At 45.3% G+C, this 25,066-nt stretch overlaps 1 protein-coding gene across 1 annotated transcript in view; it reads left to right on the top strand.

Moving 5' to 3' along the window:
• The window catches only part of LOC141055943 (uncharacterized), an 80,370-nt gene that overhangs the window by 18,466 nt on the left and 36,838 nt on the right, over nucleotides 1–25,066 (top strand). The window contains exons 8-9 of the mRNA XM_073552641.1: nucleotides 14,612–14,808; nucleotides 15,010–15,152. Of these exons, the coding sequence (XP_073408742.1) occupies nucleotides 14,612–14,808; nucleotides 15,010–15,152 (340 nt within the window). The remainder of the gene's footprint in view (nucleotides 1–14,611; nucleotides 14,809–15,009; nucleotides 15,153–25,066) is intronic.

The raw sequence follows: 25,066 nt of genomic DNA, 5'->3' as shown, positions 1-25,066 counted from the left end.
CTGCTGGATGGAGTAGGTCATCCTGTGCTGAGCTCCTGAAGGCTTCTACTAAAGCTACAAATTTAAGCTACCATACGGACATCTCCAGCTTAAGAAGACCCTTCCTGGGATTCCTGACATCCCCTGGATTATAAAGATACCCCTCACTGTCCAAAATCAGTGGATTATATAGATAAAAGAAGTGCGGCCTGTGAAAACAGCACGGAGCCGAAGCCTGGGCCTCCAGCGTTGGTGGAGTGAGTAGCAGACCTTTCCTGCCATAAGAGCTCCCTTAAAGAGCTGAAGTGACGCTTTGTGGCCCGATGGGGAAGTAAAGAAAGCACAAAAGGAGCATTACACGTCCTTATCGCCTTGGATCCGGGGGGAGCCTGCTTCCCGAGGTCCGAATACCCCCCCAGAGTAAATCAAGACCTGGCACACCTAGATCTACTGAAAACTCGAGGAGTTCTAGCTAAAAATCCTCGGCAGCGACTGAGGGGGCAGGAGCAGGCGCTGTGATTGACAGCTGCTGTGACGCGTCTGGAACCGCTGTAACCTACGGGGAGCTGAGAGCTCCTGTGCGTCCTGACTGTGAGGGAGCCTGTCCTGCGGGATCTGGGAGGCCTCCCTCTGTACCCTGAGACCCTGCACGCTGCGATCCATCAAGAATCCGCAGAGGTACAACCTAAAATCAAGTAAGTACTTTGATTGGTGGCTGCTGCTGCGAACCCGTGAGCGCCGCTATTTTAGAGGTGTGGAAGGCTCCTGAGAACTCCGTTTTGAGGGGAGCCTGTTTCCTGGAATTCAGGGGGCCCCCCTGCTCAGTTATAGACCGGGCACCCCAGGGTTACTGAAGGATTCAGCGAGTCCTGGTATAAAATCATCAGTGACACCAACCAGTGCCGACAACCCCTAAACTCCTGCTAGCTTATCTGGGGATCTCAACATAGACTATAGATGGGAAAGCATTGTGGAAATCCCTCCCACCCTACTAACAGTCTGGCATCTGATTTTGTGAGACTCGCATGTAAAGTCTATTAACAACCACAAGGAAGTGGATCTCAAGTTCATCACCATTACTGCATCAGGGAGGCGGGTACCCCTTGAAGCCTAAGAAAAGAAGGAACATCTTCACTCAGTCCCAGAGGATAATTGTGTACAGAACTTGATTGCTTTGCCTGGCCCATATTCACAAGTGATATCAAATCTGCAGAAACTAACGCAGGTATTGGCTTCTGAAGGCTTTGGAGGTCATTAACCCTAATTGGTGGGGGACTGTCTGATTGATTTTCTACCCAATTGATGGACACTATCAACGAGAAGTGACTTTGGTTGGCTGACACCCTGGAACAGTGAGAAGGAAGAACTGAAGAAGCATCAGTGTCTCTGTTAATAGTTATTACTCATAATTCATAGTCTTGTTAAATATTGATTGTCCTAAACACAACATCACAAGGTGGGGCTGTGTTGACGGGTTTTGGTGACTAAAATTTTGGGGACGTCTGCCTATCAACACATCCCCTAGTATTGCAACCTTTTTAGAGTGGCTTGGTAAATTTCTTTGGGTCTAGTAGCGTTTGTAAGATTATAACTGACCTTACAGTTAGGTCTACCGCACTTTTACTAGCAAAATCTCTTCTAGGGTATTTGATATCTGCAAAAAAAAATGAGCCAAAAAAATACAAAAGCACAACCCCAAAGAGAGAAATCTCAAAGGAAAAAATTGGCTCCTAACATAGATCCCATAGAACTTGACGAGGCTGACTGTATCAGTCCTCTCTCTCTACACCTATAATGGGAAACCTTAAATCTAGCTATAAGGAAGGAAGTAGAGATGAAACAACATTTCAGATGATCAAAGAACTTGACAATATTATTACTGTTCAAGCTGAGATGGATACGTCCCCTCCATTAAATACAAGCAAAAAACCAAAAGAAATTAAAGAAAAAATCTAGATGTTCTCTCTGATTCAGAGGAGGAATATCATGAAACTTCCCCTTCACAAAGCCCTGAAAAAAACAAACCAAGGCTAGAGGATAATCAAGTATCTGAGAGCTCAGACACTCACAGTGAGCTAAATAAGATCCAAGCTTCTGAAAAAGGAGCATCTGAGCTATATATAAAAGATTTAATAATGGCTTTAAATAGAAACTTTGAGTCTAAAATCGATAAACAAACCAATTCTTTGCAATCCAAATTAGACTCCTTTAACACTAGAATTGAGAAAAAAAATAGAGGTACTGGAAAATAAATCTGCATCATTGCAAAAAAAACAGTCAGATATTCAAAAGGAGGTACAGTTTCTACGCACCAAGGTTGCGGATCTTGAGGACCGCAGCAGACGCAATAATGTTAAACTCAGAGGAGTTTCAGAGAAAGTGAGTCAAAACAATCTTCAAAATTACTTCCTAGAAATTCTGAACAAAGTTCTACCCTCTGTTCCAGAAATGGAACTCATGGTAGACAGAATACATAGGCTTCCCCGCCCCAAATTCATTTCAGACGAAATGCCAAGGGATGTTATATTAAAATTTCACTTCTACACCACTAAGGAAAAATTTCTAAATTACATGAGAATCAAAAGGGCACTTCCACACCCATATGATCATATAAAAGTTTTTGCAGATATTTCAAAGGAAACAACTCAGGTCAGAAAGAGCTTTAATGAAGTCACCCGATTGCTCAGGGAAAAAGGTGTGGTCTACAAACAGGGTTTCCCCACAAAACTCCTAGTTAACTATGGGGGTAAAATAACCACAATTTTCTCTCCACAGGATGGAATGTCTTTTGTCTCCTCTCTAACAAAAAAGAAGGAAACACCAGGTTGATACAGAGAAATTGGAGACTGTTGTATTTCTTTAAAATGGAAGTTCTTTTAGGCTTTGCCATGAACTTTTCCCACTAAGAGATTTATCCAAGGAGCATTGGATTCTCTCAGTTTGATACTGGTTACCTGCGGGTTTTGTTGTTATTGTTATCTGTTCTTTACAAATAATGGTTAAAATTTTATCATTTAATGTCAGGGGCCTGAATAGCCCTGTTAAAAGGTTCGTCACATGGAAAGAAATTAAGAAGAGTAACGCTGATATAATTTGTCTACAAGAAGTCAAGTTAAAACAAAAAACACAAATATCCTGAACTAAAAAGTAAAAAATATACTGCAAATAATGCATAAAGGTAATAATGATAATAAGGGTATTTAGTAAACATAATTTTGATCAAAATAATGTACAAGCCATCCCGCCACGTCACGGCAACCCTTGTGGGACAGTCCCTACTCTAGTATTTAAAACCTTTTCACTTGCCAAGTGGCGTGAATGTGAATAAGGGTCGAGCGGCTGAACCACTAGTAACAGCTTAGGCCAGACTGGATGGCTTTCCCAGCTCAGTCCCACAATGAATTAGATACAAAAATTCAAGAAATCAAAAAAGGGTGTGTCATTCTGGCAGGTGATTTTAACATTGTACCAAATGGTACGTTAGATTCCACTTCCCCAACCAGATCCTCTTTTCTGATGCTGACAAACTGACTCCAGACACATGAGTATTTAGACATCTTTAGATGTCGGAACACTTCATCCTTGGAGTATACTCATTATTCTGAGGCTCACAGAACATTCTCGAGAATTGATTTGTTTCTTACTGATTCCATGTCAATCTCTAGGCTCAAAAGAATTGAAATTTTACCAAAATCATTCTCAGACCATTCGCCCGTCTTATGTGAGGTTCATTTGGGCAGAACAGTAAATACAGACTATGTTTGGAGATGCAACTCTTCACTTTTACATACTCCTAAAATAAAAATTGACCTACAGGTAGCTATTTCTAGCTACTTTCTAGATAATGACAAAGGAGACATGTGTCCCTTCATAGTCTGGAATGCTCATAAGGCATCAGAGGCGTAATGACACACTCCATGTTTCTCAAGAAAAAAATGGAAAAAGAAAAAATAAGATCACTGCAATTAGAGCTTAGGGAAAAAGAAGATGCCCAATCAATACTACCCAATCCCTCCTCTAAATTACATTCAGAGATTCTGGATATTAGAATCAAATTAAGAGAGGCTTTATTTTGTGAATATGATAAATACGCAAAAGCCATGAAATGTAATTATTATTCCTCATTTGGTAAACCAACAAAATTGATGGCCCAGAAATTTAGAATGACGAGAATAAAGAACAGAATTCTCAGAATTAGGCATAATGACTCAACAGTTGAACATCCCCAAAAAATAGTGGACGCTTTTGCGGATTACTACTCTGCTTTATATAACTTGAAACAGGACAAAGATATAATTCAACCTAACAAACAATCTATTGAAACTTTCTTGTCCCGTTTGAAGCTCCCAAAAACCACTAACCAGCAGTCGTATTTTCTAGAAACACCACCGAATCCGAGGTTTTAGACACGATAAAAAATCTTAAAACAAAAAAATCACCAGGCCCAGATGGATATTCAAACGAATATTTTCAAGATTTTGCTCCTATTCTGGTCCCACATCTCACAAAGGTATATAATAAAGCAAGTTGCAATAGGGGATTTTCCCCCTGAAATGCTTAAAGCTATTATCACCCTAATACCCAAGCCGAAAGGAGACCTAGAACTAGTCAAAAACTACAGGCCTATATCTCTGATAAATTCAGACATTAAAATATATTCCAAAATTAATGCCAAGAGATTAGAGAAGATTTTGCCTGAAATTATCCATAGGGATCAACTGGGCTTCATTAGAGGCCAACAAACTAGCGATGGCACCAGAAGAGTTCTAAACTTGGTTAATCATATTAAACTCGGTAAAAGTCCTTCTCTGCTACTGGCCTTAGACGCAGAGAAGGCTTTTAATAGAGTGAATTGGAATTTTCTAACTGCTACGCTTTCTAAATTTGGCTTTACAAACAATTTTATAAACATGATTATGACTTTATATTCTTACCCTTCAGCGAATATCTTAGCTAACAATAAACTATTTAAACAGATTGCTATATCTAATGGTACTAGGCAGGGGTGTCCATTATCCCCCTTGCTATTTGCCCTAATAATGGAGCCCCTGGCCGAAGCCATTAGAACAAACCAAAAAATTAAAGGGGTCCAGATAGGGAGCAATAACTACAAGATTTGTTTGTTTGCGGATGATGTCATCTTGAGTGTCACTGAGCCTTTTGATTCAATTAGAGAGATTATCACAACATTGGAAGAATTCTCTAAAGTGTCCTACTATAAAATCAACGAAATTAAATCGCAAGTCTTGGACTTCTACCTCAGCGATGAAACTTCCGTAAAAATTAAGGACATTGCTGGTTTTAGCTGGGAAAAGGAGGCCATCAACTACTTAGGAATTACAATAACTAGGGAGTTTCGTAGGACAGTTGATACTAATATGTAAAAGCTTATTAAAAATACACAAAGTGAGCTTAACGACCTGTCTAAATTTGAAATTAATTGGACGGGTAGAATTGTATTATTCAAGTTATTCATATTGCCCAAAATTTTGTACATATTTAGGGGAGTTTCACTACCTATTCCACTGAAATACCTCAGAAAATTACAAAAAATGCTAAATTCTTTTGTCTGGAATAAAAAAAGAGCCAGAATTGCATCATTTTCCCTCATGAAAAACAAAAAAGATGGAGGTCTATCTCTCCCAAATTTGATTAGCTACTATTTCACCAATCTCATCAAACAATCCTTAAATTGGTTTAACCTTGATGACACGCCTATATGGGTAGATATTGAAAAATTCAGCTGTAATAATTCATCCCTTTTGAAAGTGGTTACAGATTATCTCCTGACTTCTACTCTTATAGTAGCACCACGAAAGTCACCAACGATTTACGCCACATTGCAAGCGTGGAAACAACTGGCTAGCCTCCAGGTTCAAAAGAGAAACACAAGAATGACCCAATTAGGAGGAATTTCTATTAAATTTTTGGGAGTTGTTTTGGATAAAGAGATTCCAGTAAGCTGGAAAACAACCAATATTAAAACGATTAATGACCTATATGTAGGTGGGAAATTCTTAGATAACAAAACCTTACAAACCAATAATAAGTTTTCCTCCCAAGACTTAAAATTGGTTAAACTGATTAAAAAATGCATAGCGAAACTTATGAGGAAAAAATCATTAGTTACAGAGTATACTTCTCTATTATTATGCAACCCAAATAACAAAATTTATTGGAAATCAAGAGGTATATATGATTTCCTTAATGAAGAAGACAATAAGGGAAAGTCCCTTTTTATGGAAAATTGGGAAAAAGACCTTGGTATTCCAATCTCTCAAGAAGACTGGTGTAGAGCTTTTAAAACGACCTACTCTTCAAATATATGTGCCTCATTACATGAATCCTATTATAAAATTGTCTCCAGATGGTATTATACACCAGTCAAAATAGCAAGAATTTTCCTAGATAAATCCCCGGATTGCTGGAGGGGATGCGGCTTTACTGGTACTTTACTGCATGTTTTTTGGGATTGTCCCAAAATCGGACCACTCTGGACAGAAATCTCGAACATAGTTAATAAGATGCTTAAACAAAAAATAATAGTGACCCCACAAATGGCCTTGCTCTCATTAAATTTAGAAAACATACACCCTTCTCAAAGATATTTAGTTATCCATTTATTCCTAATTACAAAAAACGCAATTGCTACATTATGGGGTGAAAGCTCAGTTCCTAAAGTGAATGATATTATGGATAAGATGTCCTTACATTACTCTTATGAAAAATCGCATGCAATTGCGAACAACTACTTTGACAAATTCAGTAAGAGATGGGATTCTTGGGTCAACATTACATAGCAGTTTAAGAATTAAGGGTTATTCTTTGGCTTAGGATCTTAAAAGTTTCTTTTTAATATTCTCTTTACGTAATTTCATGTGACAAACATAACATTCTACCGCATAATAACAGGTTAATACCATACTGTTAAGTTTAAAATTTGTATTTGCATATCTCTGCTTAACTGCACACTATAATGTAATAGTACTGCTATATTTCCCCTCCCTTTCGTTTTATGTACCCTTCCCTCCTGAAAACTTTAATAAAAAATATTTTGAAAATGAAAGCTTACTTCAGTAAAGGGGACTATGATCTAGGAGTACAGGGTAGTCCAGACAGGTCCTAGCAGTAGGGGATTCCATTATTAGGTGTAGAAACCATGCAATCTGGTCACAAAAGACCAGGATCATCAAATGGTGGATTGTCTTCCTGACACTAGAGTTCGACACAGCACTGATAGGGTTGACAGCATGCTGGGGGCGGCTAGTGAGGACCAAGTGGTCATGCAGAACATGCACACCAATGACAAAGTTAGAGGTAGGTAAAATGTCCTTTAAAATTTATTTCAGTGAAGTAGGCTGTAATCTTAAAGTAGGGACCTTGATGGTAGTATTTTTTGAAATAGTGCATGTACAGTTGTGGCCAAAAGTATTGACACCCCTACAATTCTGTCAGATAATACTCAGTTTCTTCCTGAAAATGCTTGCAAACACAAATTCTTTGTTATTATCTTCATTTAATTTGTCTTAAATGAAAAACACAAAAAGAATTGTCCTAAAGCCAAATTGGATATAATTCCACACCAAACATAAAAAGAGGGTGGACAAAAGTATTGGCACTGCTCGAAAAATCATGTGATGCTTCTCTAATTTGTGTAATTAACAGCACCTGTAACTTACCTGTGGCACCTAACAGGTGTTGGCAATAACTAAATCACACTTGCAGCCAGTTGACATGGATTAAAGTTGACTCAACCTCTGTCCTGTGTCCTTGTGTGTACCACATTGAGCATGGAGAAAAGAAAGAAGACCAAAGAACTGTCTGAGGACTTGAGAAACCAAATTGTGAGGAAGCATGAGCAATCTCAAGGCTACAAGTCCATCTCCAAAGACCTGAATGTTCCTGTGTCTACTGTGCGCAGTGTCATCAAGAAGTTTAAAGCCCATGGCACTGTGGCTAACCTCCCTAGATGTGGACGGAAAAGAAAAATTGACAAGAGATTTCAACGTAAGGTTGTGCGGATGTTGGCTAAAGAACCTCGACTAACATCAAAACAAAATCAGATGCTTCAAAAAACTATCCATTTGTTTTTTTTGAAGAAAAGAGAGTGAGACATATATGATATAAAAATATAAATCTAAATCTTTATTAATCCATCCATATACATGTTAAAAATAAGAAAGGTTTAGGAACAAAAAGAAGAGGGACAATGGGTCTAAGATAATTTATGCCACCTGGTAAGTGCCATGTTCAAAAATAGTTCCATGAGTTCTAATTAGTATGTAAAGTAGCCATAGAGTAAATTTAAAGCAAAGTGACACATTTACCATTTAAAAATCTATAACAGATTAACATTAATCAGGTATCTCAATGCCTTGAAATATTTTATACCAAAAATTGCATCATCGCACACTATTAAATGTCCATTTCTACTGTGCATTTAAATAAATTACTAAGACTCATGACTAGCCGCTGTATCACTCTTATAAACTAGCACATAAACGCTCCCATAAGCATGGGGGAATTAATGATCACGGACACATTACCTGGATCCTGGTGGCTAGATAATTGTAAACGAAAGCCCAGTCCCTCTGCCCCGACGCGCACGTTTCGCCCACCGATGAAGCTGGGCGAAACGTGCGCGTCGGGGCAGAGGGACTGGGCTTTCGTTTACAATTATCTAGCCACCAGGATCCAGGTAATGTGTCCGTGATCATTAATTCCCCCATGCTTATGGGAGCGTTTATGTGCTAGTTTATAAGAGTGATACAGCGGCTAGTCATGAGTCTTAGTAATTTATTTAAATGCACAGTAGAAATGGACATTTAATAGTGTGCGATGATGCAATTTTTGGTATAATATATTTCAAGGCATTGAGATACCTGATTAATGTTAATCTGTTATAGATTTTTAAATGGTAAATGTGTCACTTTGCTTTAAATTTACTCTATGGCTACTTTACATACTAATTAGAACTCATGGAACTATTTTTGAACATGGCACTTACCAGGTGGCATAAATTATCTTAGACCCATTGTCCCTCTTCTTTTTGTTCCTAAACCTTTCTTATTTTTAACATGTATATGGATGGATTAATAAAGATTTAGATTTATATTTTTATATCATATATGTCTCACTCTCTTTTCTTCAAAAAAAACAAATGGATAGTTTTTTGAAGCATCTGATTTTGTTACATAAATTGTTCTGAGTGGACTAATTTATCTGGGGTTGCTTAAGGACCTTTTTGTGCAATAATAACATCAAAACAAGTTCAAGCTGCCCTGCAGTCCGGGGGGTACAACAGTGTCAACCCGTACTATCCGTCGGTGTCTGAATGAAAAGGGACTGTATGGTAGGAGACCCAGGAAGACCCCACTTCTTACCCCGAGACATAAAAAAGCCAGGCTGGAGTTTGCCAAAACTTACCTGAAAAAGCCTAAAACGTTTTGGAAGAATGTTCTCTGGTCAGATGAGACAAAAGTAGAGCTTTTTGGGCAAAGGCATCAACATAGAGTTTACAGGAGAAAAAAGAGGCATTCAAAGAAAAAAACACGGTCCCTACAGTCAAACATGGCGGAGGTTCCCTGATGTTTTGGGGTTGCTTTGCTGCCTCTGGCACTGGACTGCTTGACCGTGCGTATGGCATTATGAAGTCTGAAGACTACCAACAAATTTTGCAGCATAATGTAGGGCCCAGTGTGAGAAAGCTGGGTCTCCCTCAGAGGTCATGGGTTTCCAGCAGGACAATGACCCAAAACACACTTCAAAAAGCACTAGTAAATGGTTTGAGAGAAAGCACTGGAGACTTCTAAGATGGCCAGCAATGAGTCCAGACCTGAATCCCATAGAACACCTGTGGAGAGATCTAAAAATGGCAGTTTGGAGAAGGCACCCTTCAAATATCAGGAATCTGGAGCAGTTTGCCAAAGAAGAATGGTCTAAAATTCCAGCAGAGCATTGTAAGAAACTCATTGATGGTTACCGGAAGCGGTTGGTCGCAGTTATTTTGGCTAAAGGTTGTGCAACCAAGTATTAGGCTGAGGGTGCCAATACTTTTCTCTGGCCCATTTTTGGAGTTTTGTGTGAAATGATCAATGTTTTGCTTTTTGCTTCATTCTCTTTTGTGTTTTTTCATTTAAGACAAATTAAATGAAGATAATAATACCAAAGAATTTGTGATTGCAGTCATTTTCAGGAAGAAACTGAGTATTATCTGACAGAATTGCAGGGGTGTCAATACTTTTGGCCACAACTATACGACATGCTACACCAGGGAAACAGCGGGAAGTTATGGAGGTGAATCAATCAGTGCCTCAAAAATTAATTTAGGTAGGAGGATTTGGGACTTTTGGAGAATCATGTTGACTTCTCTGTTGGCTACAAGCCCTACACTATGGATGCTCTGCATCTCAATGGGGAGGGTGCTGCTGTGCTGGGGGAAAATGGCTAGAAGGTTGGTGGAGTTAGGTGGAAAAGTTATGATATGGTGGGGATAAATGAAACCTGTTTGAGGTTTGTTATAACTCTCCAAATATAATGGAAGTGGCAGAAAATATCCTCATAAGCAAGTAGATAAGGCAGGAAATCGGGGATAAGACATTATTATTGGTAACTTTAACTACCCTGGTATAAATTGGGGCGTAGATTCCTGCAGGTCCAGCAAAGTATGCAGATTTTTGACAATAATTAAGGACAATTACCTTTCACAACTGGTTTAGGATCTAACAAGAGTGGGCACTGCTGGACCTAATAGTAACCAATTGGTCAGAAAGAATATTAAATAATCTGTTTGGGGTCACTACAAACAGAGTGATCTATTTCAAGTGTTTATTTCTGTTAATGATTATGGCTCACAGCCAATGAAAACCCAAAAGTCATTATCTCAGTAAATTAGAATAATTTATAACACCAGTTTGAAAAATGATTTTAAAATCTGAAATTTTCCTATCGCCACGACGGCACCCACCGAGAGAGGGGATCCACCCACCATCAGGACAGGAACCTACTGATTAAAAGGGGGGCGGTCCCCCTCTCCTCTTCAGTTGGGTTCCTGTCCTGATGGAAACCGACAGAAGCTTACTCGGGTCCAAACGGCTTCTGCGCAGTGGCCATAGAGAGCGGCAGAGCCTGGGGCACCGGATGCAGCGTTGGGGGTGTTCTGCAATAGTTCAAGAAAATCACTGCACACGTAAGAGTTGGAAACTATGCTTCAAGTGAGGCTTTATTAATAGTGATAGCTGAAGCTTCAGGCAAAATGACGTTTCGGACAGTTAAAGGGAATCTGTCACCTATTTTTTTCGACTTCAAGCTGCGGCCACTGCCATCAGGGGCTTATCTACAGCATTCTGCAATGCTGTAGATAAGCCCCCAATGTAACCTGAAAGAGAAGAAAAGTGAGTTATATATTGTACTCACCCAGGGGCGGACCGGGTCTGGTTTTGGTCCGTAGGGTGTTGCGGTCCGGTCCGGCGCCTCCCATCTTTGAGCGATGACGTCATCTTCTTTGCTTTCCGTCGTGGCTCTGGCGCAGGTGCACTGCCCTGCTCTGAGGGCAGAGCAGAGTCCTGCAGTGCGCAGGCGCCAGACCTCTCTGAGCTTTCCCGGCACCTGCGCACTGCAGGACTCAGAGCAGTGTGCCTGCGCCGGAACCACAATGGGAAGCAAAGAAGAGGACGTCATCGCTAGAAGATGGGAGGCGCCGGACCATACCGTGACACCCATCGGACCAAAACTGGACCCAGACCGCCCCTGGGTGAGTATAATATAACTCCTTTTTCTTCTCTTTCAAGTAACATCGGGGGCTTATCTACAGCATTACAGAATGCTGTAGATAAACCCCTGATGGCTGTGGGCAGCAGCTTATAGTCGAAAAAATAGGTGACAGATTCCCTTTAATAACCTTGATCACATAGTCGCCCATTTAATGACACATCTTAGGTTAAAGATAGTCTTTGTCCCTGTGGTGTAGTATTTCATACAATCTGATATGGTGTATCCCCACTGGTAAAGACTGGACCTGTGTTAAGGTGAGATACCAAGAGTAATGGGTTCTATATTGGACAGGGATCATTTCACAGGTGCTGACAAAATGTTCCACACAGTAGGTTCTGGTGTGGAGCTATCGCTATTTGTTGCTGGCACAGTGGTAGAAGCTGACACTTCCTTGTCTAAGCATGGGGGTGCAGGCAGACCCCTCCTCGTTTGGCCAGGATGTCGCGAACCCAGGGTTCGGAGGAGGCCACCCTGGGTCACGCGGGCGCAGCACAGGGGAAGGTGAGGCTCACTACGTCCATCCGGAGGAGCCGGACGGCGCCACACATGGATGTTTGGAGCGGCAGTGGCAGGTAGAGGAGAAAAGCGCCTGTGATCTAGAAGTGGTAGATTCAACTTCCGGGAGGGACCGGGGAGGCGCATCACAGAAGGCGGGGCCGGGCCTTCTTATGCCGGAGTCATGCAGCAAGGATGTCTTCTGTGGCACTTGCCACTGGTGGTGGTGTCACCGAACCAGCGGAAAAAAGGCAAGGGCAGCTGAAAAGGACAGGGGCATGAGCCATCTAGGACCCTTACATTGCGCGCTGGATCCCTGCCTCCGGGAACCGGTACCCAGCTGAGACACAGCTTCAGGGGTGAGTGCATGTATGGTCACCTGATAGCTGAATCCCCACTTTTTGTGCTCTGTGTTCCCAGGTTAAAAAGTTGGCAAAAACTAACCACAGGCACTGTGCCTTATGCACAGCACCCCTCCCCGACAGTTAAGCTAAAAGGCTATGTCAGTCATGCGTATGCCAGACCCTGGAGGCCCCTGTACGTATGTGGGATCTAACGTCATTGATCAGGGAAGAGGTTAGGATCTCCCTTAGGGGAAGACCTGGAAAAGGAAGGCTAAAATTATCGAGTCTCTCAGAATCTAGTCCGTCAATAAGAAAACAGCAGTTTAAGTCCTCAGAATCCTCATCATCATCATCATCTTTGGACGAGGAAGGGAGGCTTTGCTTCCCAGTTGAAAATGTGGACCCCTTAGAGAGGTCGGTGCGAGCCACTATGGGAGTCGCAGATGGTAAGGAACCCAAGTCCGCTCAGGACCTAATGTTTGCCGGTTTGTGTCATAGGAGTCGTAAGTCCTTACCAGTGAATAACTCAGTAAGGCTACTTTCACATTAGCGTTTTTTAGCACAGCGCTTCGTGTGCAACAGAAACGCATGCAAAAAATGCATCATGCGTTTTGCATGCGTTTGCGTTTTTTAGGCGCATGAGGTTTAGCCAGTTTCTAGCCATGTTAACTCATAAAACGCATGCGTGTGCATGTCCATGCGCACACCTGCGTTCCTATAGACTGTAATGCGTTATTTTGTCGCATTCCGTGCACAAGCGGTTTTTGACGCCGTTGGATGAACCTAAAAATGCAACAGGTTGCGTCAGGCGCGCCTAGTGCCTAGGCGCATACAACGAAAAAACGCATGCACACGAAAACGCATATGAACACCTGCAAACACTTGACCATGCGCCCCCCATGTTAAACATAGGCACGCATGCGCATGATGCGCTGTGCAAAAAGCGCTAATGTGAAACCAGCCTAAAAGCTCTGGTAAAAAGAGAAAGGGATAGTCAGGATAACCGAGTATTCCTTCCAATCACCTCCAAACGGAGATGCCCATTTGAAGATGAAGTACTGGCGGAGAGGGTTAAAATCCTCAAAGTTGATGCAGCCGTGGCTTCCTCATCTCAGGGGACAGCGCTACCCCAGAGGACGGAGGTCATCTGAAGGATCCGTCTGATAGGAAAGAAGACATGCTCCTGAAGAGAGTATGGGAGTCGTCGGCTGGGGCGTTTAAACCAGCGATATTAAGTGCCTGTACTGCCAGATCTATGTTAGTTTGGCTGGACCAGCTGGAGTCAGATACGGGCTGGGATACCTAGAGACAGGTTGCTGGACTCCTCACAAATCCATGAAGGGGCGGCTTACCTAGCAGATACGTCAGTTGATTCTTTATGGTTAGCCGCCAGGTCTGCTGGCCTGTTGAATGCTGCCGGCCGAGCACTCTGGCTAAAAGACTGGAAGGGGGATGCCCAGGCTATGGCGAAATGATGTGCCATACCATGCCGGGGGGATTATTTGTTTGGCCCCGTGCTTGATGAAATTCTCACGAAGGCATGCAACAGGAAGAAGGGGTTCCTTAAACTGTTTACCCCTACTTTTAGGAACACCTTTAGGAAGTGGTCATCATTCCCGAGGAGGTATAGAGACCAGGACTGGGAGTTGGCGGAACCGAAGAAGACAGGTGCCTACTTCTGCGTAGCCTCGTCCTCTAAGCGTAGACGCAACTATCGCTAGCCCTGATCTTCCGGTGGGTGGTAGATTGTCATATTTCTATAATAAATGGCTCCGTATAACATCCAGCTCCTGGGTTCTCAGTATAATTTCCTCACGGCTGAGATTGGAGTTTCGGAGTATCCCTCCAGTCTCCTTCCGGTTAACAACTTTAAGAAACCCCCCTGACCAGCAACGGGCCCTGGAAATAGAAATTCTGCAATTAAGGGAAAAATGGGTCCTGGTTGAGGTCCCTAGAAACCAAGAAGGGAGGAGGTTTTATTCCCCTCTATTCCTGATTTCCAAACCGGATGGTTCTTTTAGAACCATCAATAATTTACGGAAGCTAAATACGTTCCTGCAGTGTCATACATTTAAGATGGAGTCCATCAAGTCTGCAACCAAGTATCTATTTTCCAGGTGTTTCATGACGGTTCTGGATCTAAAGGATGCCTATTACCATCTACCAATACACCGAGACCACCAGCAATACCTGAGTGGCAATACGAATAGGCAATCAGGTTAGACACTTTCAGTTTGCCACCATTCCATTTGGTCTCTCCATAGCACCACAGGTATTTACCAAAGTGATTGCAGAAGTGATGGCCCATTTAAGAGAATAAGATACCTTGGTTATACCATACCTAGATGATTTCTTGATAGTGAGAGGGTCGGCCGCCCTGTGTAGTAATCATTTGAACCATATAATATCATTCCTGCAGGATATGGGTTGGCTAGTCTGAAGAAATCAAGGCTAGTCTCCTCGACCTGTCAAAAATTCATCGGCATCTTCCTGTACTCAGTGGCTCAGCATTGTTTTCTCCCGGAGGACAAAAAATTAGGCATCATCCGCAAAGCCAGAAGAGTAATGGACAAGCCAGATCTATCCTTGAGAGATGCAATGTCCATGCTGGGTTCTCTGACAGCTTGCATGCCAGCTGTACAGTGGGCTCAGTTTCACACCTAAACACTGCAGAACGAAGTTCTCAAGGCTGAAAGAAAGCGTTGGGGCCACCTTGGAGGGAGATTGCGGTTGTGGGTCACCACAGTCAGCAGCCTATGCTGGTGGCTGGACAAGATGCATCCATCCTAAGGGGTGCCGTGGGGGATAGTACCCGACAGTATAGTCACCATCGACGCCAGTACCTTGGGGTGGGGAGCTCACATGGGAGACAGACTTGCCCAAGGGAGGTGGACAACCAGGGAGGAAGAGTGTTCCTCAAACCTGAAAGAACTCAAGGCGGTGAAGTGTGCGCTTCAAGAGTTTCTACTGGTGCTGCGAAATTCACACGTGCGGATACACACTGACAACACTACGGTGGTAGCCTATTTAAACCATCAAGGGGGGACAAGATCACAATCTCTGATGTTCACCGTTGGCAACATACTAATATTAGCCGAAAATCACCTCCTCTCCCTGTCAGCACTTCACATCAGGGGGAGCACAATGTTCAGTCGGACTATCACAGTCAACATTCCTTGCGCCGGGGGAATGGTCCCTGGACCGACAGGTATTCAAGCAGATCGTACACTTATGGGATATCCCGGAAATAGACCTTTTCGCCACGAGAAACAACAGGCAGGTCAGGAGGTTCGCGTCACTATGGGCATCAGACCAGACAGATTAGTAGACTCACTCCAGGTGGGATTATACCCTGGCCTATGCGTTTTCCCGATGTGTCTGATTCCACTAGTCCTCAAGAAAATCAGGGAGGAGAGAGCGAGAGGGATACTAATTGCCCCCTTCTGGCCCAAGAGGCCTTGGTTTTCTGACTGGGGTCAATGTCTGTGACCGACCTGTGGGTGCTACCAACGTGCCCGGAGCTTCTCTCTCAAGGCCCATTCCGTCATCCACAGATGGAGGGTCTCCACTTGACGGCGTGGAATTTGAGAGGGAGCTGCTGAGGCGTAGAGGGTTTTAAGAAGCCCTAATCGCTACTTTACTAACAAGTAGGAAAGAGATTATCACAAAAATTTATTGTAAAACCTGGAAGAAATTTTTGTTGCTTTACTCAGCTCCCCTGTCAGACCAGGTTCCAATTCTGGCGATTCTGGAGTGCTTGTAGAAGGGCTGAGATTTGGGATTATCTGTCAGTACCCTTAGGGTACAAGTGTCGGCACTGTGGGCGTTGTATAACCATAATGTCGCAGGGGATAGGTGGGTCACTAGATTCATGAAAGCCTGTGATCGCAGTAACCTGGTGGGCTGTCATTATTAGGTAACCGAGGAGGATAACAGGGGAATAGGCGAGGCAACCAGATAACCAGAGAGGTTGGTAACTTAGCAGATTGCAGACCCCTAAACTGACAACACAACTAGAATTAGCCATGGGACGTACCTACGATGCCCTAGACGCCTCGGCACAGCCATAGAATTAACTAAGCCTAAAGAGATAAAGGGGAAAGCTAAACTTTCCCGGCGTAGAACCCCAAAGCAATAGATAGCGCCCGAACATATATTGCCGGTGAGACAAGATGAGGCACAAACACAGGCAGAAAATAGAGTAAGCAAATGATGGGGCCCAACCTATCTAGATAGAATAGGACAGGAAAGGATACTGTCTGCAATCACGCAAAAAACCTTAAGAAAAACTCCAACACGTCTGATATGCAAAAATACTGAGGTCACACAATCTCTCCCCCACTAAATCAGAACTCTGGTGTAACTGGACGCCAACAAAAGATACTGATATAACAGGGGATTAGAAATACTGCAAAGACTGACATAAGCTGTGGCAAATGAAACAGGGTCCAGCACAGGTCCCAGCAGGGAACCAGGCTGGAATCACACCAGCAAGGCAGAAATCAGAGAAAAGCAAAAAATGGATCAAATGCGAAAAGATTCAAGCAGACAAATAACTTATCTGAAAGATGCAGGACGAAGCAGGAGGCAAGCAGACTTCCATATGGCTCAGGAAGAAATCACCAGCAAGAGCGGAGGGAAGGTTGCTCACTTAAATCACTCCAGTCTGTAACACCTGACCTCCAATCATCCTGCTCAGTTGATTGACTTCTGTCAGCCAGACCAGCTCCATTCCAGCAGCAACCACCAGAGGGAGCCCAAACTCAGAAGCCAGGTCAAAAGTGTTCACAACAGTGCGCATTACAAGATTGCATCCATGGGATTTAAACCTGGTACTAGACGCATTGACGGGTCATCCCCCTTCGAATCCTTAGACTCGGCCTCAGCTAAGGTTCTGACCCTTAAGACCGTCTTGTTGGTAGCTTAACTTCTGCAAGGCGGGTCAGTGATATTCAGGTATTGCCAGTGGATGCTCCCTTGAAAGTCTATCAGGAGAAGATAGTTTTAAAACTTGACCCAGCGTATTTACCTAAAGTCGCTTCTAAATTTCATAGGAGCCAGGAGATCTATTTTCCATCCTTTTATGATAGCCCTGCTACACAAAAGGAACAAAGATTCCATACTCTAGATGTTAAAAAAGCGGTGCTAGAGTGCTTAGAAAGGACTCAGGCTTGGAGGCAGAGTAGGGTGCTTTGGTCTCAGGGTCAAAGAAAAGGGATGTGTCACAAAGAACAATATCGCTCGATGAATAAGGGATGCGATCAGCATGGCATATTCGACCAAAAGGGAGTCTCCAAAAGAAGAAGTGAGGGCACACTCAATGCGAGCCAAGCCATGCCATCTTCTTGAGAATGAGCATGTCTCCATTGAGTCGATTTGCAAGGCGGCAGCGTGGTCATCACCTTTCACCTTTTATGGACCCTACCATCTTGATCTCTCATCTATCTCCATTCTAGACTTCGGACGATCAGTACTTAGTGCTGTGGTCCCTCTCAGGTGATAGTCTCTAAAAGTCTCTCAGTGGGTGCTGTTTGGCGATAGGAAAACCGGTTATTACGTACTGGTAATAGGATTTTTAGTCCACGACAGCACCCGCACGTCCCCCCCCCTTGTAATTATTCACTGGATTTCCTGCACTCTGAGGGAAAGTGTGTTAACATTTCACTCTATAGTGGTGATAGTATTTGTGGTATGAACAAGATAATTTTGGTGTATTAATCCAGGAGTGGTTCCTCTCATGCTCTGAAACACAACTGAGGAGGCGAGGGAGACCGCCCCCCTTTTAATCTGTAGGTTCCTGTCCTGATGATGGGCGGATCCCCTCTCCCAATCGGTGGTGTGGACTCCGTAAAATCCTATTACCAGTACGTAATAACCGGTATTGGCCTACTGAAATGTATATTCAGTAAATGCACACAATACTTGGTCGCAGCTCCTTTTGCATCAATTACTGTATCAATTACTGTATCAATGTGACGTGGCATGGAGGCTATCAGCCTGTGGCACTGCTGAGGTGTTATGGAAGCCCAGGTTGCTTTGATAGCAGCCTTCAGCTCGTCTGTGTTGTTGGGTCTGGTGTCTCTCATCTTCCTCTTGACAATACTCCTGTTACGGTTGTGCTAGGATGGGTAGAAAAAGCTAGCACAACCCGGTGTGGACCCTCTGGGTCACGGCTCCAGAGCCCCCACGGGCAAGCTGACCAGGAGGAGCCACCCCCTATACAGGGAGTGTTAGGGGCAGGCCCACAAGGGATGAAACCGTGACAGCCGGAGCCAAAGGGGCGACTGGGTAAGCACCAGGGAGACACAGGTGGAGGATCCGAGCTGCAACTGAAGTGAGGGATACAGGGACCACGGAGCGAGAGAGGCGAGAGGACCAGGAGCACCTGGGGATGGCGGAGGCTGGAGGCTGCAAGAGAGCGAGATAATAATGATAATATAACAGCGGACAAGAGGGCTCAGAGCGGACAGACAAGAGAACCCGCAGGCACGAGGTACACCAGACAGCCTGCCGGGAATGGCAGCACGGAGGGAGACACAGGAGCAGGGACAGAGACAGGGACACGGATCAAAGCAGGAGGTGGAGAACACAGAAGCTACCAGTGGTAGCGCAGGCAGAAAGCAAAGGTAGCAGTACAGGGCCTGGGAGATGGGTGAACGCTGGCCGAACGGACAGCGACACCGCAAACATACACAGGCATCTTATCTGGGAAGACGCCGGGAAGAAATAGACAGTGGGCGCCTCCATGTTGGGGGCAGAGCCACCGCGTCACAGGTTCCAGTCAGAGCGTCGGGTGCCGGCGCGCAGGAGCGACTAGGAGGAGGCCGGATGTTAGGAGCGGGGACGCGTCGTGGAGCGGGGACGCACCGGGAGGTGCGCAGGTAAGTCACGGCGCTGGTGGGGGGGTGTGACAGTACCCCCCTCTATTCCCCCCCTCCTAAGGCTGTCGAGAAATCGTTTCATGATAAGAGGAGCATCAATGTTTTCTCGAGGCTCCCAGGACCTCTCCTCAGGACCGAAACCTCTCCAATCGACCAAAAACAAAGTTCTTCCCCTAACAGTCTTCATGGCGAGTATATCTTTAACCTCAAAGGTATTATCAGAACTGCTAGGTTGGGGATTTTGAGAAGAAGCCGACTGGAAGCGATTAAATACCGCAGGTTTGAGGAGTGATTCATGGAAAACATTGGGAATTTTTAGCGAAGCAGGCAACTTTAATTTGTAGGCCACGTCATTGACACGCTTCAAGATTTCAAAGGGGCCAATGTAGCGTGGACCCAACTTATAGAAGGGGACCTTTAGCCTGATATACCGTGAGGATAGCCAGACCTTTTCCCCGGGGGTGTATGGAGGAGCGTCCAAACGTTTTTTGTCAGCATAACACTTCATTCTGTGACTGGCTCTCTCTAGAGCCTCTTTGGTGTCCCTCCAAATCTGAGAGAAGTCTACAGACAAGGAGTCCGCCGCCGGTACACCCGAGGTGGGGGAAACGGGAAGGGGAATGCCGGGATGTTGTCCAAAAACCATGAAAAAGGGAGACTTGGAAGAAGCTTCACTGGGATGATTATTGTACGCAAATTCAGCCCACGGAAGAAGAGAAACCCAGTCATCCTGGTGAGCGTTGGAAAAATGCCAGAGGTAGGAAGTTAGGACTTGGTTGACCCGTTCCACTTGCCCGTTCGACTGGGGATGATAAGCTGTAGAGAAATCCAGAGTTATCTTCATCAATCCGGAGAGAGCTCGCCAAAATCGGGAGGTAAACTGGACTCCTCGGTCTGAGACGATATGCTGAGGGAAGCCATGGAGTCGGAAAACATGGAGCAAGAAAATCTTCGCCAACTCAGGGGCAGAAGGCAGATTGGACAAAGGGACAAAGTGAGCCATTTTGGAAAATCGATCTACGACCACCAAGATAACAGTACATATCGAAGACGGTGGTAGATCGGTGACGAAGTCCATAGCGATGTGAGTCCACGGGGTCGTAGGTACGGGCAACGGATGTAGGAGCCCTGGAGGACGACGTCGAGGGACTTTGTTCCTGGCACACGAAGGACAAGAAGCGATGAAGTCCAAGATGTCTTGGCGAAGCGATGTCCACCAATAGTGGTGGGAGACGAGAGAGAGAGTCTTCTTGACTCCAGCATGTCCAGAAAATTTAGACGAATGCCCCAGCGCAAGACCTTCGTCCTGTCCCCACTTGGAATAAAGGTTTTCCCCGGTGGTGGCGAAAGCACTCTTAGCGGAGCCACAGTAAGGATTTTGGCCGGATTGATGATATTCGTAGGACCATCCTCATTGTCCACAGATGAAAATGAACGAGACAGGGCGTCAGCCTTGACGTTCTTATTCCCTGGCCGAAAATGGAGTTCAAAATCAAAGCGCCCGAAAAATAAAGACCATCTGGCCTGACGTGGGTTGAGTCTTTAGGCGGACTGAACATAGGCCAAACTCTTATGATCCGTGAATATGATGATTCGATGGACGTCTCCCTCGAGAAGATGGCGCCACTCCTCGAGGGCAAGCTTAATGACCAGTAGTTCTCTGTCTCCGATGGAGTAATTTTGTTCTGGAGCGGAAAAAGCTTTTGAGAAAAACCCGCAAGTGACCACGCGACCAGAATGTCAGAGACACAGCACTACACTCGCTCACAGAGCCAGTGCGCGTGTCCTGAGTACAGAAACAGTGCTAAAAGATACCTGTGGAGCAGGGCAGCAGAGGTAACAATGCGTACTTCAAACTATTAGTGTCAGGGTCCAGTCAGCGCCGGAAAGTAAAGAGGCACATGACCTGCGGACACTGAAATTAGCAAGCTGGCACAGGACCTATGGTCAGGTGACTGCAAGGGGGCGGGGCTTAGCGTCCTGCTTTCAGATATGACAGGACACCATACAACAACTCAGAGTCAGGCAAAACGGAGGTCACAACAGTACGGGCAAACGAGGCACAGGAGGGACAAACAGACAGGTAGTCAGACAAAGCCAAAGGTCATACACAAGAGGGCGACGTGGTACCAAGGGGACGAGCAGAGAGAAGTCGGTTCACAAGCAGAGAGTCATACACGAGAGGTAGCGCAGTACAAGAGGGCCAGGCAAAACTCGTAACAGGGAAAGAAACGGATCAAAACCAAAGCAAGCAAGATATCAGGCACAAGGCACACGTACGCACAAGGTCAACTAACTCAGCCGAGGACAGGAGTATAACTGACACCGGACCTAGGTCCAGTGAGCATTAAATAGCCGCCCTCTGCCAGAGAGAGGCGGAACAATTAACCCCCAGTCTGATCAGGATGGGCCAAAGCGAAACCCCGGCCTGGATCATGACACAGGAGGACTTCTGCAGAAGGACTGCTCCTGCTCCCACGGACGATGCATAAACCTCAAGGATGTGTTAGGAATCTGGGTCCTTCTATGCCTATGCAGCAACCCAGATTCTAACATTTATCTCCAGAGGCTAAGTCCCTTTTCCCAGCTTCTGAGCATGCTCACGGGACGAGCTCTCATTGGAGTTCAGGAGTCAGGTGCTCAGGTCCTGCTCCTGATTTCATTGGTTCTGCTCTGGGCTCTGGAGATTTCCGGAAGGTCCCGTACGCTATAAAAAGTGTGCATGGCTGTTCCGCCATGCGCTAGTATTTTCATACTGCTGCTGTGTGTATGGTGATGGATGCTTGGACTGGTGACTGACTCATTAAGAAACCCCTTCCCTCTGATAATACGTCTGTGAGAGTGTGTGGGATTCAGTCTCTAGCAGCGCTAGCGCCAGCGCGCTCAAGCCTCACCTGTTGCAGCAGCCTGCGCCCTGCATTGCGCCAGCGTCTTTGCAGCGCTTTTCCAGCGGCTGTTCCTGCCGCGCTGCAGTTGCAGCCCAGTGTGCGTTCGCAGTTGCAACGCCACTGCGTCAGATGTTTATCGGTAGGTCTAGACGGAGTCAGGCCTGTCACTCTTGGCGACTCCTGTGACCCTATACCACGTCTGTCACGCTGAGCTTCTGTGAAGTTAAAACAGACTCAGCGTTTTTGTATATGTGTTTTGCTTGCAGCTCTGTGTGTGAAACAGACTGCTTCAGCGTTACTTTACATATGTTTATGCTTGCAGCTCTGTGAGTACAACAGAGCTTGCTTTTGTGCACCAGGTGCAGTTTAACCCTGTGCACATTACCGTCCTTGTGCTCTGCCTCTTTAGCAGCGGTTTCTACATCTGCCGCACGGTGGACCCCGGGCGGCGAACATGCTTTATTTATATTTTTATTTAGCGTGTTCCGCCGACCATAACAGGATGAATGGTGTTATGAGTTCATTTTCCCCTTCACCATTGAGGTCTGATGAACTCCCTCTTCTGGTGAAGGAAGGTAGTGAGGCTGATTACCAAGCACCTGAGCTGGGAGAGGATGACTGGGCGACGGGGATCTCTGACTGGATATAAGGCAGCCGACGCCCTTCTGCCTCGCTGGTGATTTCTCTGTGGAATTCTAGGAGACCAGTCTGATTCCTGCTCCTCAAAAGCTAAGTTTTCTGCTTTGCCTTTTTGCATTTGTGTTTTGGTTTTAGTTTGCCTTGCTTTTCTGGATTCTGCCATTCCCTGCTGGGGTGAGCTGAATTCCTTTTTGTCGGTTTGCTCTGTCTTCAGAAAATACCTGAGTACTGACATAGTCTTTTTGAAGCCTAGCGTCTTCAGGGCCTTTTTCCCTGTCAGTCTGTTGGCTCTTATTTTGATAGGGTTTTTCGCGGATTGCAGACAGCAGCCTTCCTATCCTGTCCTATCTAGTTAGCTTGGGCCCCATCATTTGCTCAGTCTATCTTTCTATCTGTGTTAGTGTTTTTTCTTCTTGCTTCACCGTCATTATATGTTGGGGGCTGCCTATTGCTTTGGGGTCTGCTCTGGGGCAGTTTAGATTTATCTTTCTGTCTTTAGGCTAGGCAGTTCTCCGGCTGTGATCGAGGGGTCTAGGGCATCGTAGGAACCCCCCACGGCTACTGCTAGTTGTTGTTGATAGGTTCAGGGGTCTGCAATCCGATAGCTGCCAACTTCTCTGGTTTTCTGGACTTAGCTAGCATTTCTGTTTTTGCCTCCTACAGTGACTCATTCATAACAGAATGGCCTATTGACTTCTGGGCGGTGGAGCACTGGAGCCTTAGCGAATTCTTGCTTTAGAGCCTCAAAGGCGACCTCAGCGTCCGTAGGCCAAGTGTTGGGGTTGGCCCCTTTGCGAACGTGAGCCGAGATAGGCTTGGTCAGCGAAGAAAATCGGGGGAAAACTGCCTGTAATAGTTGGCGAAGCCCAAAAAACGCTGGATTGCTTTCACACCCAGAGGACGCGGCCACTTGAGAACGGCAGAGACCTTTTCAGGATCCATCTCCAACCCAGAACTCGAGACGATGTAACCAAGGAACGGCAGTGAAGCTTGCTCAAAGAGGCATTTCTCCAATTTGGCAAATAGGTGGTTCTCCCTGAGGCGATGGAGAACTTGACGGACGACTCGACGGTGGGTAGACAAGTCGGGGGAGAAGATCAAGATGTCGTCCAAGTAGACCACAACACAGACATAGAGGAGATCTCGAAAGATGTCATTGACGAGTTCTTGGAATACTGCAGGAGCGTTGCAGAGACCTAATGGCATGACTAAATACTTGTAATGACCGTCCCGTGTGTTGAACGCGGTCTTCCACTCATCCCCAGCCCGAATGCGAACAAGGTTGTAGGCTCCTCGCAGGTCAAGCTTGGTGAAGACTCGTGCTCCCCTCAGGCGGTCAAAGAGCTCAGAGATGAGTGGAAGCGGGTATTTGTTCTTCACCGTGATGCGGTTTAGACCCCGATAATCAATACACGGATGAAGAGACCCATCCTTCTTCACAAAAAAGAAGCCCACTCCCGCAGGCGAGGATGATTTCCGAATGAACCCTCTGGCCAAGTTTTCTTGAATGTACTCTGACATGGCTTGCGTCTCAGCTAAAGAGAGAGGGTAAATCTTCCCGCGGGGAGGAGTGGTACCAGGAATGAGCTTGATGGGGCAGTCATAGGGTCGGTGAGGCGGAAGGACCTCAGCTTCTCTCTTGTCGAAGACATCTGAGTAGGCACTATATGCAGGCGGCAATCCGGAGGGACCAGGGAGAGGACGGGGGACACCTACGGGACGCACCGACTGCAGAAACCGAGACTGACAGGACACCCCCAGCGCAGAACATTGCCGTTACGCCAATCCAAGGTAGGCTCATGAAGTCGCAACCAGGGAAGGCCAAGGAGAACAGGATGAAAGATACCAGCTAAAACGTAGAATGTAATTTTCTCCTTGTGCAGAGCCCCAATCTGCAGCTCGATCTCATGCGTAACTAGCGTAACGGCTTCTTGCAAAAGATTACCGTCTACAGACGCAAGGACCCGGGGGTTCTCAAGGGTCTTCATGGGGACAGAAAATTTGGAGACTACATCGAGTCTAATAAAATTCCCGGCGGCGCCCGAGTCCACGTAGGCCGCCAAAGAAA

This window comes from Dendrobates tinctorius, unplaced genomic scaffold (genome assembly GCF_039654945.1).
Source record: "Dendrobates tinctorius isolate UK_male_01 unplaced genomic scaffold, ASM3965494v1 ptg000192l, whole genome shotgun sequence".
In the NCBI taxonomy this organism is placed as follows: domain Eukaryota; kingdom Metazoa; phylum Chordata; class Amphibia; order Anura; family Dendrobatidae; genus Dendrobates; species Dendrobates tinctorius.
Note: the sequence above shows the minus strand (reverse complement) of the source record. Positions and strands in the feature narration are given on the sequence as shown.